The sequence below is a fragment of the Phaethon aethereus genome, assembly GCF_964289735.1.
Source record: "Phaethon aethereus genome assembly, chromosome: 3".
In the NCBI taxonomy this organism is placed as follows: Eukaryota; Metazoa; Chordata; class Aves; order Phaethontiformes; family Phaethontidae; genus Phaethon; species Phaethon aethereus.
The window spans coordinates 87,162,914-87,179,740 of NC_138576.1; the positions used below are offsets into that span (position 1 = coordinate 87,162,914).

Here is a 16,827-nt window from a genome sequence, read left to right on the forward strand (position 1 = left end):
TTTCTCAATTACAGTGATAGGTGGAGAAAAGGCTCTCAGTAAGGTGGTCATTAATATCTTAAAACTTTTGACTGACTGTTAATAGTGAAAATCTATATGGAAGAAATGGAGCAGTATGTTTGCTCAGGACACCTTTTCAAGATAAGGTTGCGTTCTGTGACAAGGGTTATGTGGTTTTTTTTTCGTATATATATATGGAGCCTAATCTCACTCTAAATGGCTGGATGGATCAGAATATTTATATACTAAACAGTGGATGAAAGGGATTTGTAAAAAGTTATAGATACCGATTTATGATCATGAGAAGTGGACACTCAGGATGGGATTCATCAAATCAGATTTAGATGTGCTGTGGAATAGATGGAAGGCATGAGATACTCCTAAGGCCTACTTCATCTCATCCTAGGGTCAACAACTAAAATACATCAGCTCTGTTGAATGGTCCTTTGATGTGGCAGCTTTTCCTGTGTTGACTGCACAGAGTCTGCAGCTCAGGGGTAGATGCCTATAACTGTAAAGATACCTAAAGTTAAGTGTGACTGCTTCCTAAATTATTCATGCTGATAACTGTATACCAAATAGTGAGTTTCCTGGTATGGTCTGTTTAGCCATGATTATCTTGTCGTATCATGTAAGTTTATGCATGATGTTTAACAAACTTTGGTCTTCGTTTTCTTCAAAACTAGACGTCAGGTATCAGTAAGCACCTGAAGGAATCAAAGTTGTAGGATCATAGAGTGGTTTGGGTTGTAAGAGACCTTAAAGATCATCTAGTTCCAACCCCCATTGGACACTTTCCACTAGACCAGGTTGCTCAAAGCCCTATCCAGCCTGACCTTGAACACTTCCAGGGATGGGACATCTACAACTCTGGGCAACTTGTTCCGGTGCCTCACCACCCTCATAGTGAAGAATTTCTTCCTTAGAGCTAATCTAAATTTACCCTCTTTCAGTTTAAAGCCATTACCCCTTGTCCTATCACTACATGCCCTTGTAAAAAGTCCATCTCCAGCACCCTTCAGGTACTGGAAGGCTGCAGTAAGGTCTCCCTGGAGCCTTCTCTTCTCCAGGCTGAACAACCCCAACTCAGCCTTTCTTCATAGGAAAGGTTCTCCATCCCTCTGATCGTCTTTGTGGCCCTTCTCTGGCCTTGCAGCAACAGGTCCATGTCCTTCTTATGTTGGGGGCTCCTGGATGCAGTACTCCAGGTGGGTTCTCACAAAAGTGGCGTAGAGGGGCAGAATCATCTCCCTCGACCTGCTGGCTGCACTTCTTTGCATGCAGCCCGGGATACAGCTGGCCTTCTGGGCTGCAAACGCATCTTGCAGGGTCATAGAATCATAGAATCTTTGGGTTGGAAGAGACCTTGAAAGGTCATCTAGTCCAACCCCCCTGCAAAGAGCAGGGACATCTTGAACTAGGTCATGCTGAGCTTCTCATCAACAGCAACCCCAAGTCCTTCTCCTCAGGGCTGTTCTCAATCCATTCTCTGTCCGGCCTGTATTTGTGCTTGGGATTGCCCTGATCCATGTGCAGGACCCTGCACTTGGCCTTGATGAACTTCTTTGCACAAGCCCACCTGTCAAGCCTGTCAAGGTCCCTCTGGATGGCATCTCTTCCCTCCAGCGTGTTGACTGCACCACACAGCTTGGTGTCATCAGCAAACTTGCTGAGGATGCACTCAGTCCCACTGTCCATGCCACCGACAAAGATGTTAAGCAGTGCACGTTACAATACTGGCCCCTGAGGAACAGCACTTGTCACTGGTCTCCTCTTGGACATCCAGCCATTGACTGCAACTTTCTGAGTGTCACCATCCAGGTAATACATTATACAGCGAGTGCTCCACCCGTCAAACCCGTGTCTCTCCAATTTAGAGATGAGTATGTCATGTGGGACAGTGTCAAATGCTTTGCACAAGTCCAGGTAGAGATCTAAGAGAGATTCTAATCACTTCTCAAATTCTAAAAAACTTTTGTGACTATATATCAGATACATGGAAAATATAAGCCATAAAGAGCAGTTAAACTGAAATACTCTCCTTGTTTTTTCCTGATGTTTTCCATTTTCTTAACTGCTTGTGCTATTAATTATATTCAGACACTGTAGTGCACTTATGAGATGCTTTGTACATGAACTGAACTGAGTTGAACAGTTTTATGCTGAGCAGATCAACTGAATGTTTCCAAAATAACCACTCAACTTTGCCAATAAAATGCTGAAGTCACTATTCTAGAGTGAAACAAATGTGTTATGTCTAGACTGAACAATTTTTGAGGTATGAGACCTGAAATGTCCAGATTTTGTTTTGGCATACACTTCAGAACTTCAAAATAAAATGAAAACTTCTAGTTATTCAGGTTTGGCTGAGTCAGTACTATGAATTGACATCTCCTTACTGAGAACATTGTCTAAGTTCAGGATGCTAATCATTAATTTTTATCTCAGTTAAACTGGATGGAAGGGGCATAAAATTATTGTTTTCAGTCATCCTCAAAAAATAAAAGTTGAGCAAGTTGAATGGACTGTTGGATGACATGAAATTTGTCCTTTTATTTTGGCCTTATGGAATTTCTGCTACAGCCTCAGAAATGCAGAAGGTGATGCAGTTTAGTGGGGACTTAATTGACATTTGCATAATAGAAGAATTTATCTTTATAGCTTGTCTTTAGAACAGACAGAAGATATCAATTTATCTTTCAAGTCCAAGTTGGTAGAATGAGCCTGCGCCTCCTTCTTCCACCTAATTTATAGGATATTCTAGAATTGTTCTTCCTTAACATAGCCTTTTGAAGCAGTTCAATGTGAAATACAATATTAACATGTTTATTGGTCTAGGGTTAGAAAGAAGATGATCCAGTAATTTTGCTTGTCATGTGAAGGACTGGCAACCAGTGATTGCAGTGAGGTCTCTGAGCACATCAAGCACATCATTTTACAGACTACTTCTGTAACAAACATGGAGCTAAAATTAATCTTGTGGTTCTTTTAAAGTCCATTTGACAGGCCTAGTCTCCAAACTTCAAGCAATGAGTTCAGACCAATGACATTTGCAATATAAATTTTTGAGTAAATACTGAAAATTTCTGAAAATGTCTCTCTAGTCCATTGACATAAAATTGTAAACAATTTTGTTTCACCCTATTTGTTTTGATCTCTAAAAAAATTTATTTTTCAATGCAGTTTTTTGACTCTCCCATATATTCTTCTGAATTCATGACCCTTATTTACTTTACTTATTGATAGTGCTCACTTTTGAGATAACTAATTAGAAAGCTGTACATTTCTGTAGTACCTCAACTTTTCAAAATTCTTACCTACATCTTACCTGTGCTGGCTGGGAGTTGGCAGTAGGCAGCCTGTGCTTGGAAACTGGCTTGATTCCTTTTGTCAACAGTACAAGAAAAATCTATTTTTATAAAGGGACTCTTTCCTTAACGTAAAAAACAAACTTTAAGAATGTAAAAATAAATAAACAATAACAACAACAAACTGTTCCCAGTAAGGTATTCTTTTTTAAACTAGTTGTAGCATAGTTTTCCTCTTATATCAGTGTGGAGGTGGTTTTGAAGTGTATAAACATTGCAGTCGTAATCTCAGCTTTGATCTTGCCTTGGTCCAGAATGATTCTAACCTCTTTCTAATGAGATCCAGTGAAAAAAGTGCAAGGCAGAGACAAGAGACACCTCTTCCAGCTTGCACACTTTTTTATACCTGAAGCTCGAGAATCAAAAGATTTTCTGCCTTTTAAAGTCCACTGGAAATAGAAGCTGAAGGGCTGATATTGTAATATGCTTTTTTTTATGATTTTGTAAAGTCATCAGGATTATATTCATAAAACTGTTAAAGTGTCTTTTATCTGTGTAGGAACATATATAGTCAGTTTTGAGGATGATAAATGTGATGTGTAGTATTGTTGATTTATTTTTTTAATAGATTATTTAGGCAAGAAAACACAAACATGTAACTAAGTCTCTCCAATTTTTGAGACCTTTTTTTTCCTCACAGCAAGACAAAAATGCCCAATGTTCATTTAAAAAAAAAAAAAGGACACATGAGATCACTTTTGTCTTCTGATAAACACTCAGGTGAAATACCTATCTTATTATGTATGAAGTTTTACCGGTCTGTGAAATTTATTTCTGATAGTGAGAAACCTACTTCATAATACACCTCTGTATAAGCACAGGAACTCAATTTGTCTGTGCAGAGTCAATGCATGCACATTCATCTTATCAAGTAAACAAAGCAGAAATTGCTGTATCCAGAGTTTTTCTGCACAAAGTAGTTCTCTTATGTAAAGGCTGTTCTGACACTCTTATCTGAAGTGAGTTTTTATAAAAAACAAATAAAAAGCTAAAGGTGGCACACAGGTGCACTTCTTGTTTTAAATAGGTATTCTCATGAATATTTGAAAGGAATTATACAAGTCAGAATATGATCTTCAGTTCTGCAGCTGGAACACAGAGCACCTGCCTGTCCAGGCAGCAGCATCCTTTAAGGTATTGTAGTCACAAATGTATTTTGTGTATCTGTATCTGTATCTCAGTCCCCTCTTCTCCGTAGCATGCCCACGTGTGCAGAGCCTAACTCAGGTTCCTCAGTTCATGCTGCCTCCCAAACCATGCCCAAGCTAAAATCCTGCTAGGACCAGTCTCACAGTTTAATTGCACAGATCGAGTGCCAATGCCTGGAAGCACCCTGAAAATTAAATTTTCTAGTGTAGACATAGCAATTGTGGTCGGAGGTGGCTCATGTTGGCTTAAATAGATGCAGAATTCATGCTGAGAACTGGGATGGGGGTTTTGGGGGGTTTGTTGGGTTTTGGGTTGGTTTTTTTTGACAAGTCTCCCAGAAAGAATAAAGGAGGACTAATGAAATATATCAGCACAGAATGGTTCAAACCATTGTTTGCCAGGTGTAAAATACAAATCAATTAGGTTTTCATATTCCCTGTTTTTATCCAAGGTATTTAAGGGGTTAGCAACCATATTTTATGATATCTATTACAGGTCCACCCTCACATAAACTATAAGCCTCTACTTCCAGATACTTTGTGTCAAATAACAGCCTTTCTCCCTTTTCTAAAAGAATCAAATTAAACGAAGGTGGAAAGATGTATGGGGATAAAACTTTGATGTGCTTGCTTCAAATGGATCTTGATGTTCTGCACAAGCTGAGTTGTCAACTGGTTTGGATTGCTTTTTATAAAGAGTAGAGTTTATTAGTTTTGTAGCTGAATATACAAACAGTACAAGCTTATTTGAGAAATTGTGGGTTATCGTAAATCAGGGCAATGAATTCCAAAGCTCTGAGTCGCAATCTACATTGTTAGGGGAATAAAACTGGATTCTTGATAGTAATAGCATAAAATTAAAATATAGTAGAAAATTACTGGTAAGAAATTTCTTTATTGAGAATAGCTTGAAAAGCTAATTTAATAATGAATTAGTTTATTGCTAACTAAAAACATAATAACTTGATAAGAGGGAAATTATTAAGCATTATTAAAATTCCAGTTTTAGTTGTCAGAAGCTGTAATTCCTCAACTAAAAGGAGGCTCAACTAACTAAAAAGAGGCTTCCCTTTTCAATTGTTTTGCAGTCATAAAAGTGACTTAAAACTGTCTTTGGTCATAAAGCAGACTTTTAAAAATTATTTTTCTGCATTGATATTGTGAGTGAGAAATGCTTTTTATCCTTTATACTTTCTGTATAAAAAATATTGAACAATTTTTTTAAGGGTTTTATATGTTTTTTAAGTGTAATTCTCATTCTTGTTTCATGGGTCACAGTATGTAAGAGTTCCACGAAGGACCTTTAGGGACCTCAGTTAAACAGTAATTGGTACATGCTGTGCAAATTGTAGATTTAATAGATGAGCGAATTACTATGGTGTGGTGCGGATTCACTGCTGCATCACTGGAGTTAGGTACTGAAACCAGAGCTGCTGTTTTGAAATGTCTGGAACCATCCTCCTGAGCTGAAAGATTGAGCTCTCCCACCAAGGGCTCCACAATGTCCTTACAGAGTTTCTGCATCACTTTACAGAGTGAAAGCCCTTTCCAGGCAGGAGGCAGTTAAATGATGTGCGTGAGCTCTCTGGCTGCTCCTTACCTCTTTCGGAGAGTTTTGCTTTCTTTGCTCGGTGACCTTCGGTTGCAGATGTGTTTCCTTGTGCTGCTCTTCCTGTGCATTGTCCGTCTGGGAGCAGGGGCAGGAACAGAGCGTTTGAGTAGCCATGTAGCGGCTCAGCAAAGAAATGCCTCAGAAGAGTAATGCTTCAGGAAGTGGCTTTGCAGTGATTGTCTCTCATCTAAATGTCGATCTGGACTGAGAGGATATCAAAAGCCTGCTCTTACAAAAGGGTTTGCCACACTGACATGTCCAGGCTCCTTCCAGTTAAGAAACATATGGCAGTGTTTGTAAGACAAATAAGGCATATTCCTTCTTTCCTGGCTGTATTTCATCTGATCTGCTTCCTTTCCACTCATTCTTGCAAACACAGCCTTTCTTGTCTTCATTTGGTTTAAGGGTGTGTTCAGATTTGCTTCCACTCTAACGCATTGCCCTCCCTCTTGGCTGTCTAGGGTTAGTGGAGGGAATGGCTCTTTTCCAGGAGAGTGTTCTACCAGTGGAGGGAGAGATCGTCATGATTAATGGTATATTAGAGGTGTGTTACAAGTGCTGTGTTGGTGTGCAGCAATGTGCATGGGTACTAAATGTGTATTTTCTTCCACTCTGAAAATGAACTGGAATATTGTCTCAGTCTTGTTTGTTAATACTCTCAGCCTTGTTGTTGTTGGTTTGGTTTGGGGTTTTTTTTTTTCTGAGAAACTGAGCATCTAGCATGGCCAGTGTGTTCTCTCTCTGGTGTGCTGCCTCCTTTCTATAACACCTGGGAGTTAAATCCCTTGGCATGCTGGTAAAGGCTGAGACACTGAGCAAACACATGGAACATTTGTTGATTCAGAATCACACTTCTGCATTTAAGTTATTCGAAGGAGTCTTGAAGACTTAGGCTGCAATGGCACACGATAAATGGGATAATAATGTGTGGGTGGTTGACCTTGGCTGGATGCCAGATGCCCACCAAGCCACTTTATCACTCCTCTCCTCAGCAGGATGAAGAGGAGAAAATAAGATGGAAAAAAACCCCATATGGTTCAAAATAGAGGCAGTTTAATAAAGAAAAAGCAAAATCCACGTGTGGAAGCAAAGGAAAACAAAAGATTTATTCTCTACTTCTCATCAGCATGCAATGCCCAGCTGCTTCCCAGGAAGCAGGGCTTCAGTATGCATAGTCATTGCACCAGAAGACAAACATCATAATAATGAATGTCCCCCACTCCTTTTCCTTTCACTTAGCTTTTATTGCTGAGTTGACGTCGTATGATGTGGACTATCCCTTTGGTCAGTTTGGGTCCTGGCTGTGTCGCCCTCCCAGGATCTTGCCCACCCCCAGCCTGCTGGTGAGGGGGGCATGTTGGAGAGGCAGCCTGGATGCTGTGCGGGCACTGCCCAGCCGTAGCCAAACCACTGGTGTGTTATCAACACCGTTCTAGCTACCGATACAAAGCTCAGCACTAGGAGGGCTGCTGTGGGGAAAACTCCATCTCAGCCAGACCCAATACATAATGGCACATGGTTCCACTTGTCACTAATTATATATAATGAACTAGAAGACAGTAGTCAGTGGCTAAACCTTCTCCTACACTTCTGGCTTCAGGGATTTAGAACTTTTGCAGAGGAAAGTGTGTTGTTTAAGTTTTAATTATTGTTATTTTTGCTTCCTCTGTAGTTATGTCAACTTTTAAAAACAACAGTATATTAAAAGCAGATGAAAATATAATGTATGGAATATATTAGGGGTTTTATTTTTCTAGCTTTTTACACTTTTTTACATGAAAATTAATATTCCAAGCCAGCTTTCTCAGTTGGTTAGCTTGAGGGACTGCATAATTTGGGGAAGAAAAGGAAAGCGCAGTTCTTAGTTCTACCCCTGTGTGGAGCTGCTCCTCGGGACTGGGTGGGCTCACCATCCCATCTCTCTCTGTGCCTGGAGGTGCCAATTTCCATCACAAGCCAGCCAAGCTCCCTTGCTCACTCAGCTGCATACTTCTTTGTGCTGTCTTGGAGAAATTGTTATCCTCACTCCAATTTGGTCACTGGGTTTGAAAAATCATCTCAAAATACTGTGATCATACATAGCTGTTTGGGGGCAGGTATGAGCAGCCCAAAGGCTTGTCAGTACCATCTTATTATCAGTGCTCCAGATCTGTGTGCTACATGCATGCTTAAGTTGTTCTTTTTTTCAGCTAGGTCTCTAAGATTTGTCTTTTCTTGGTCCAAAGGAGGCCTTTTGGCTTATATGTCTGTGTCTTCCCCATGTCTCTCTAATCTATTTTAATACTTCTTCTTCTGTCTTGTTTTGTTCACAGCCTATATGCTGACACACTACCAGTGTTGTTTCCAAAAGAGTTCACAGAACTACACAGTGCCTGATCCAACTAGTCACTTTGATGTTCCTCACTGGACCATGTAGGTAAAATTCAAAGAAACATATATATTCACATTGTATCTTTCCAAGTATTCAACACATTGGGAAACAGCTGATTTTTGGCAACAGTGCTCACTTTGTGAAGTCAGGGTCTTTTGGAATTTATGGACTACAAAATCATTTGTTAATGCTTTCTACCTTTGCAATGTGTTTTATCATCAACAGACATACGACTGTAGATCGTCATATGTCACAATGTGTTTGGTCTCCTTGACACATCTATTTTAAGTTGTTGTGGGTGCTGGGAACACTGTGATGCCTATCATTCCTGTAGGCATACCTTAGCTAACTTCAATAGCATCTGCAATAGTGCAAATTTCAGTTTAGGCACAAAACCCAGCAGAGAAATTGAATAAATTATAAAACAGTTGGCAAATCTTGCGCTTCTTGTTATTACAACTGCACAGCTAGGGTAAGAGCTAGGCTGAACAGGTTTACATGAATGAATGTCTATGCTTGTTTTAAGAAGAGTGGAGCAGTTTCATGGTATTGGTAATCAGGAGAAAGATGCCTTCAGGTTATTCCTGTTGATCATCTTGGGCTTCTGCACAAACCTTCAAGTTTTCTATGAGTTTCAGATAAAATAAAAAAATGTAGCATATATTCCACCTCCAGGATTTCCCTGCAGGATAATTCAGTCTTGCTATAGTATAGGTGAGAATCCAACAAGTTAAATTCAATTTCTTCAACAGTGTGTTTTCCCTTATGGTTTTGATACGCTAGCTGGGTTTAGTTTCAACAAGTCATTTCCCTCTGCGAGAGTAAATCGAGGCAAAGAACTAAATTGTTCTAATTAAATTTCCAGCATTCATTACCACTTGCCTGCTTTCTCCCTTGAATGTTATGCTTTTTTGTGTCTCAGTTGCAGTGGCATTTAAAATAATTTACATTAATTGACAGGCTTGGCGTTTATGTCTACATTAGAGTTGTTGTTTCTTTTACATTCCTTACACATTTCTGTAAAACTTCCACCTTAGTTTGCATTTCTAATTCTGTGGAAATAGACAGTAAACATGGATATGTAGCAGTGGTTTAGATGGCCTGTATTTACATATGCTGGCACTCTCCTTACACAGAAAACAGCTCTCCACACCTACTTGCTTTAGGGACTGTGGCACCGATAGTTTATTGTGACTGTTTCTAGAGTGTCTTGAGATTTCAGTCATTCAGTTCTGTCTGGAGAAAGCTTCTAACCAAGTCTTACTAGGAAAGCATTTTCATAGCATACTGCCTAAATCTTTATGGCTTCAATAGTAACAAGTCTCTCAGATGAATCCTGAAACGATGCTTACCCCTGTTTTCATATCATGAAATTAGGTCATGGTACCTTGCACACTGTTGCACAGCTGGCCATTTCAGTTACAGCTGGTTTTGCCTTTCATGTTGTGTTGACCATATTCCATCTTTACTTACATGATTTTTCATTTGTGTAAGGTGAAAGGTTGTGGGTTTGGGTTTTTTTGTTTTTTCTTTTTCAGATGACAGATATTCTATGAATAAAACACTGAAAACACATAAATTTTCTAGTTTAGTAGTTAAATTTAAATTGTCACAGTTCATAAGTGGATTGCTAGCTCTAGATTGGATAAGAGATTCATGTTCCCTGTTTTGAGTATCCAAAATCTTTCCCCAACAGGAAAGCAGTCCCAAAAGACATTTATTATGCTAGAGAGGATATCAAGTCTGAGGAGAATGCCTTTTTTGCAAGTATCAGTGGCACAACTATTGCTTGGCAGGAAATTTTTTAACTGGTACCAAAATTCAGACTGTCCCAAAGGAACTGGAATTGAACTGTATTCCGTTTTAGCCTAAAATGAGTGTAACAAAGAAAATACCTGAATTCATATAACTAACTTCTGCAATTTTTGTTGCAGTCCACATCTTTCCCCCTATATAAATATGTATTATTTGTCACTTAGACTCTGATGTGACCATGGGGAAACAGTGAGCAAAAATAGAGGGTTAAAGCAGTAAACCGTATAACCTGTCTACAAGAAATATAACAACAAAGTTTTCAGAAAGCCAGATTTTTTTTTCCCTGATAATAACTTAACAACAGCAAAGCCATTCATACAAATAAATCTAATGGATTGCTTTAGATTAGATTTACAATACACTGTCATGCTACCTCTTAAGGGATTATATGTATAAAGAAATAATAAAATAATATACTTTACTACCCACAAATGTGCAGCGCATCAAACACAATTTGTCATCTGAACACATTACATTAGTCAAGAGGAACAGCATCATTTTGCTTAGAAAAGATACATTAACTCAGCTGTTTGGGCTGTTGGAATCTTAAAATTTTGCCTCAAATGCAAAGGTAATGGTCACTATGATGTGCACAAGTCATTTAACACAAGCAATGCTTGTGCTTTAGTAGCTTTAAGCAAAGCACAGATGTCTGCAAAGGTTGTGGTACACGTCAGCTGCCTAATACAAAGCACAAATTCTAACACAATTATGTATAACTTTCAAGTATGAACTAGATGATGTCTGATCTAAGAAGAGCCAGAGGAAATATCTTTTCTTAGCAGGTTTGTACAACAGTATATTCTTGTTGATTATTAAAAAAAAAGGTTTAAAATGAATTCATATTTGTTTCATATATTCATAAATATGATTTAAAATATTTTCCTGCATTTAAATATCCACCTGAAACTTCGTTATATTGATACAATCTACTGACTGAAACAGAAGTGTAACTCCAGAGCTATTTGTTTTATGGAGTAGTGACACAGGAATATTTGCCCCTATACAATATCCCTCGAAAAATGATTCAAGCTCTTAATCCAAAGCTAATAAGAACTTGTATTTGTATTTATTTCTCTATTTATTTATTTATTTATAGATTTTGGTAGTAGGTTAGAGCAGAAGAGTAGCTTTGACAGAAAGAATAACCAATTCAAAGCATATGTAATTTGTGACTGTGGCTGTCATGAGTTCATGCATTAAGCAGTTGCACAATCAGCCCAATCTTACAGTGCTCACTTGCTTAGTCCCTTTGAAGTGACTTGGCTTGACATTATTTTAGGAGAGGCATCACACCTTAAATCTTTTTATATTATGGCTGGCATGTTAAGGGTTCATCCATGAGGATAGGGTACTAATTATGCTTTAAAAAGGTGATTAATAGCAAAAATTAGTTTTCTAGAGACAACTGCCTCTTTGTTTCTAGTTATTTAACTGAGTCTATGCAGTGGGTATTGATGGTGAGGAGAGCACCTAGACTGGGATTTAATTTATTCATTTGTATTTGCTTATTTATTAATAAATAGATTATTTTAATTACTTGGAGGAAAAAAGGTGACACAGACTAGTCATTTGTAATTTGCATCCTGAAAGAAAGTGTATTTTTTATACTAGAATTAATTATTTTAGGGATTTTTGATTTAAAAGAAAGGTGGAAATATTTACATATTTAAATTTAAGTGTACAAAATATAATTACTCTCAGCTGTAACTCCCTCTAGGGTATCGTGTAAACAATTCTTCTTTCATTACATGCCTTAAAAACTCAAGTGGAGTGATTATGGCTGAGTTCCATTCCCTCTGAAAAAACATAACTTTTATCAGCAAAGATCTTTTAATATCTTTTTTTAGGATGGGAGACTATTAGTTTTTGGAATTACAAATTTCTATTTCCTTTGGCATTTAAAAAAAATCTTGGGTTTTCTTGTCACATACTTCACCAGACTGATCATGGTTAACTTGCGAGGACAGACTAGTTTGCAGTAGTAGGTGGTATGTGGGATACAGACCTCAGGAAGAGTATGATTTCCATAACCACTTCAAAGGCAATACATTATAAATAAAATACATTTCTCTGGGGTCTTACAAAACCATTCTGTTTATAATTTAAATTACGTTAAGCTAAAGAAAATAGTACAGTAAATCCATCAAGGGAAAAACACTTCATTTAAGTTTGAACGTTACTTTACTTCCATTAATTGGAAGTATTTTACTCTCTAATAGTGTATTTTTCATTAAATATATATAATTAAAAGTACTGTCATTATAACAGGAGTCATTCTTTTGCATTTTGTGTTCCAAGCCCTTCTGTTCAGTAGATCACTACAGTTTTGTTTGCCTGCCTGCCTTCATTTCTTACTGCTTTATTCCTGGTAACTAATCCTCTGAGCGCCAGTGTATGACAGAAGATTACCATTGCTGTGTTGCACATGTTCAACTTAATCAAACTGATCCTCGAACTGAGACTCTCAACCAGCCTGAAATTTTGTATCAAAACCACAGAGCATGAGGCTTTCTTCTGTTGGAATATTTTAGAGTCTGCTTGTCAAAACTATGCAGCTTGCTTCTTCCAGCGTGGTTTCAGGGATAACTGTTGAGCAGGGGCTGCAACACAAACATGAGAATCCATCAGTCTCCCTACTTTGTAAATGTAACTTGGAGGCAGAGCGGAGATGCTGTACATACATACGTACCTGCATACATGCATGTGTGTGTATTTTGTGTATCTACAGATTTAAGGTCACACATGTTTGTACATGTGCGTGCATGTGATTTGCTGGTGTACATATGGTTTCCTTTCTTTTATTGCTATAAATTTATGCCTATTGAGTTTCATACAGGAACCTGATAGGATATTCCACTTTAAGTCGTATGAAGATAATATGACTTCCAGGAGAGGGTGACTAGGAAAATATTGGAAAACCTCAGTGAACTATCTAATTGTAAGAGTGATTTATTCCACCTTCCTTTTTCACCCCATGACAAGAGACCATACAGGCTGACCTAAATCAGGTTATTGTTCTTAACAGTATGGAAGGCAGTAAATCTGTAGTGCCAAGCTCCTCTAATATCGACAGCTTTGCAATATGGGTTTCTGTAGAAATAGTCTAAGCACATGTAAGCTTACAGAAGCTGAAAGAGGTTGTATAATAAAAGCAGACCAGTCTGCCACATGCAATGCTTTTTTCCACTTTAGAGTCAGCTTTAAACCAGCCACTAACTTCAAATTAATTCTCATTTATGGTCTAAAACAAGCTTTGTATTTCATATAAACAAATATAAATTGATTAAAAATATTTTGACATGGGAAAATAAATCTTTGCAGCTAAATATTGACAATACTGAAATATGAAAAAGAAAGAAGCCATGTACAACTTTTCCCCTAATTTATAAAATGTTTGTTTTTTTTTAAAAAAGCACATTCAAAAGGCAATAGGAATTAAAATAGCACTGGATTGAATAAAAACTTCACTGACCTGAGAGTTTCATGTTACACTGAGTAAACCCTGAGGGAGAAAAAGGTAGTACAAAATATCAAAGCTTAGACATATATTCTATTGACTCAGAACCTAAAAGTTTTATGAAAAAAAGTAAACAGAGTTAGTCACGAACGTCTAAAGAAATTACTTCTTCGAAAACATACTGAAGATTTTCATTAAGGTTTTAATAAGTTTACGGTTTCGTTGTATACCCTTAGGAAACATTTCTTTTTTCTTTCTGCTTTATAAGGTTCTTTCTTTTTTTCTCCAGTATTAATTGTCTGTGTTTTAAAACTAGCTTTTGTTCCTACTATAAACAGTCTCCATGTGATTAAATAATAGAAGTAATGAACTCTGTAATGAAATATTGAATTTACTATATTGTGGCAAGTAGGAATTGATCTGAGTTTTTCTGTACTGTTTTTAACTTTCTCCAAATTGTGGGTACTGGTGAATGAAAAGCTGGACATGAGCTGGCAATGTGCGCTCACAGCCCAGAAAGCCAACTGTAGCCTGTGCTGCATCAAAAGCAGCGTGGCCAACAGGTCAAGGGAGGTGATTCTGCACCTCTACTCCGCTCTGGTGAGACCCCATCTGGAGTCCTGTGATCAGCTCTGGAGCCCTCAGCACAGGAAAGACATGGACCTGTTGGAGAGCGTCCAGAGGAGGGCCGCAAAAATGATCAGAGGGATGGAACATCTCTCCTGTGAATAAAGACTGAGAGAGCTGGGGTTGTCCAACCTGGAGAAAAAAAGACTCCAGGGAGACCTTCTAACAGCCTTCCAGTGCTTAAAGGGAGCTTATCAGAAAGTTGGGGACAGACTTTTCAGCAGGGCCTGTTGCGATAGGACAAGGGGTCATGGTTTTAAACTAACAGAGTGTAGATTCAGACTAGATTTAAGGAAGAAATTTTTCACAATGGGAGTTGTAAAACCCTGGCCCAGGTTGCCCAGAGAGGTGGTAGATGCACCATCCCTGGAAACATTCGAGGTCAGGTTGGACGGGGCTCTGGGCACCTGATCTAGTTGAAGATGACCCTGCTCATTGCAGGGGCTTGGACTAGATGAGCTTGAAAGATCCCTCCCAACCAAAGATTCTATGAAATTTATTCAAAAATAGTTTTCATTATGCAATTAAATTACACCATGATTAATGCATTTTTTTCCTTTCTTGTCTTCTATCCCTTTCCACCAACTTTAACGTTAATAGAGAATAATTTTATTATTTTAATAAATGTATATGCATATATCACCACATATTTTGTTTAGCTATCTGGCTGGGATGGTTTCTGGTAGGCTGAATAACAAGTTCCTCATTAAAAATCTGAAAGTGTTATGCAGCGGAAGTCCATCTTTCTGGAAGTAAATGTATGCTTATATTGCCACCTAAAACTCAACATGCTGATGTAGTCCAGGTCCTACTTTCAGGGCTGACTGCTTAATCATAAAGAAAAACAAAAGCCCTTGGAGAAATTCAGGTTGGTAGCAAACACTGGAGAGGTGGGGTGTGAGGGCAGCAGTCCCTACATTCCCTCCCTCAGCTCTTGCTGCAGCTCTGTCCCCCTCACATTACCTGCTTCTCTCCAGATCCATGGTACACAAGGTGATGGTTCTGTTCTCCTTGTAACCAACCCTTCATGTGCAAGGACTTAAGAAGGAACTTTTAGTCATCATCATAGTGATGTAATTTTAGGATTTGGCTGAAATGTCTATATATAGTTGTCATAGACGTGCATAGCTAAACCTGTGAGGTAACTGGAGTTTTCTTTAACAAGGAACTGCAAGACTTAAAATGAGGCTTTGTTCTGAATTTGCAAATTTGTCTGTTTGACTAGTCGTGCTCTTTATCACGTGCTCTGTCTTCATAAGCACACAGCTGCCACCCAGCCATGCTCCGAATGACAGCAAGGTACTAGATTCATGTGTTTTATTCAGGATATGAGTTATAGGAGGACGTAGTTGCAAGTCCACCAAATCTGTTGTTTCAATGTAATTTATAAGTAAAATCAGCTTTCAAATAGATGGTTAATGTGGAAAGGAAAATCTTTTAATTCCAGAATGTCCAAAAGTTTCATTACACAATCTTTTCAACCTTCTGTACATACGATAACACCTTGCCTGGTTTGTTTTTCTAGTTACATTGCTCTGAACAACAATCTCATGTCACATTTGTGCCTTTCATATTGTCTCACATGGTGCTATAGCACTGTCTTGAAATATTCCCTCAAAATCATACTCTACTTTTATTATTTTGAACACTGTGGTGAGCAAGTGAAAATGAAAGATTGCAGTACTAAAGTCAGGTATACTTCAGGCTATGTTAAGTTACCGAAACATATAAAAATGTTTTTCACACACTTAGGTAATGTAAAACATACTGCATTTACATAGATGTTAGCCATTTCTCTCTTGTTTTCTTATTTAGCCTATGAGATTTCTGGGGAATGTACTGTGTCTGATGTGTTGGTGGCTAATATAATAAGACAAATAATAAAAGATGTCATAGTGGAGGTGTCAGTCCAGCTGCAGTTAGTAATCAATGTTGCCTTGAAGCAGAGAATGTAGGAGGAAAGGAAATGGTCCAAACATAGAAGCCACATTTGTACTTTTTCTCTGGGATTTTTCAACTTTTTTCTACTTTAAATATAGAAGAATCATTAATTATAAAACTGAGCTTTATATTCTGTTCCTGGGCACAGTGTATCACTTGTGCATGAAAGTTAGAGCGGTTCACAGTCACCTCTAGCAAGATGGTCACTGATGATTTGCCTGGTGCTGGGTGAATTACAAATCTTATGCTTTCATGACAGTGCATATCTTCTGAAAAATGCCTGCATAATTTTGGGATACCATTGCACAGCTGATCCTACCAAGTAAGGTGCCAAGGGCTGATTCCCTAAGGTATAGCGACTCTCAGTGTCGGCCCCTGTATTGATTTAAATCTAACTTAATACACTTGTTTGCATGTGACAAAAATAGACTCCTCAATGTTCAAAGCATTTAAAACCTCTATTCAGTGAGGATTTTGAACAGGTG

The 16,827-nt window shown here is 38.1% G+C and overlaps 1 protein-coding gene across 1 annotated transcript in view; it reads left to right on the top strand.

Moving 5' to 3' along the window:
* The window catches only part of CHRM3 (cholinergic receptor muscarinic 3), a gene marked incomplete at both ends in the record, with an annotated part of 199,539 nt that overhangs the window by 60,942 nt on the left and 121,770 nt on the right, over nt 1–16,827 (top strand). The window contains 2 exon segments of the mRNA XM_081997719.1: nt 8,441–8,492; nt 8,495–8,544. Of these exon segments, the coding sequence (XP_081853845.1) occupies nt 8,441–8,492; nt 8,495–8,544 (102 nt within the window).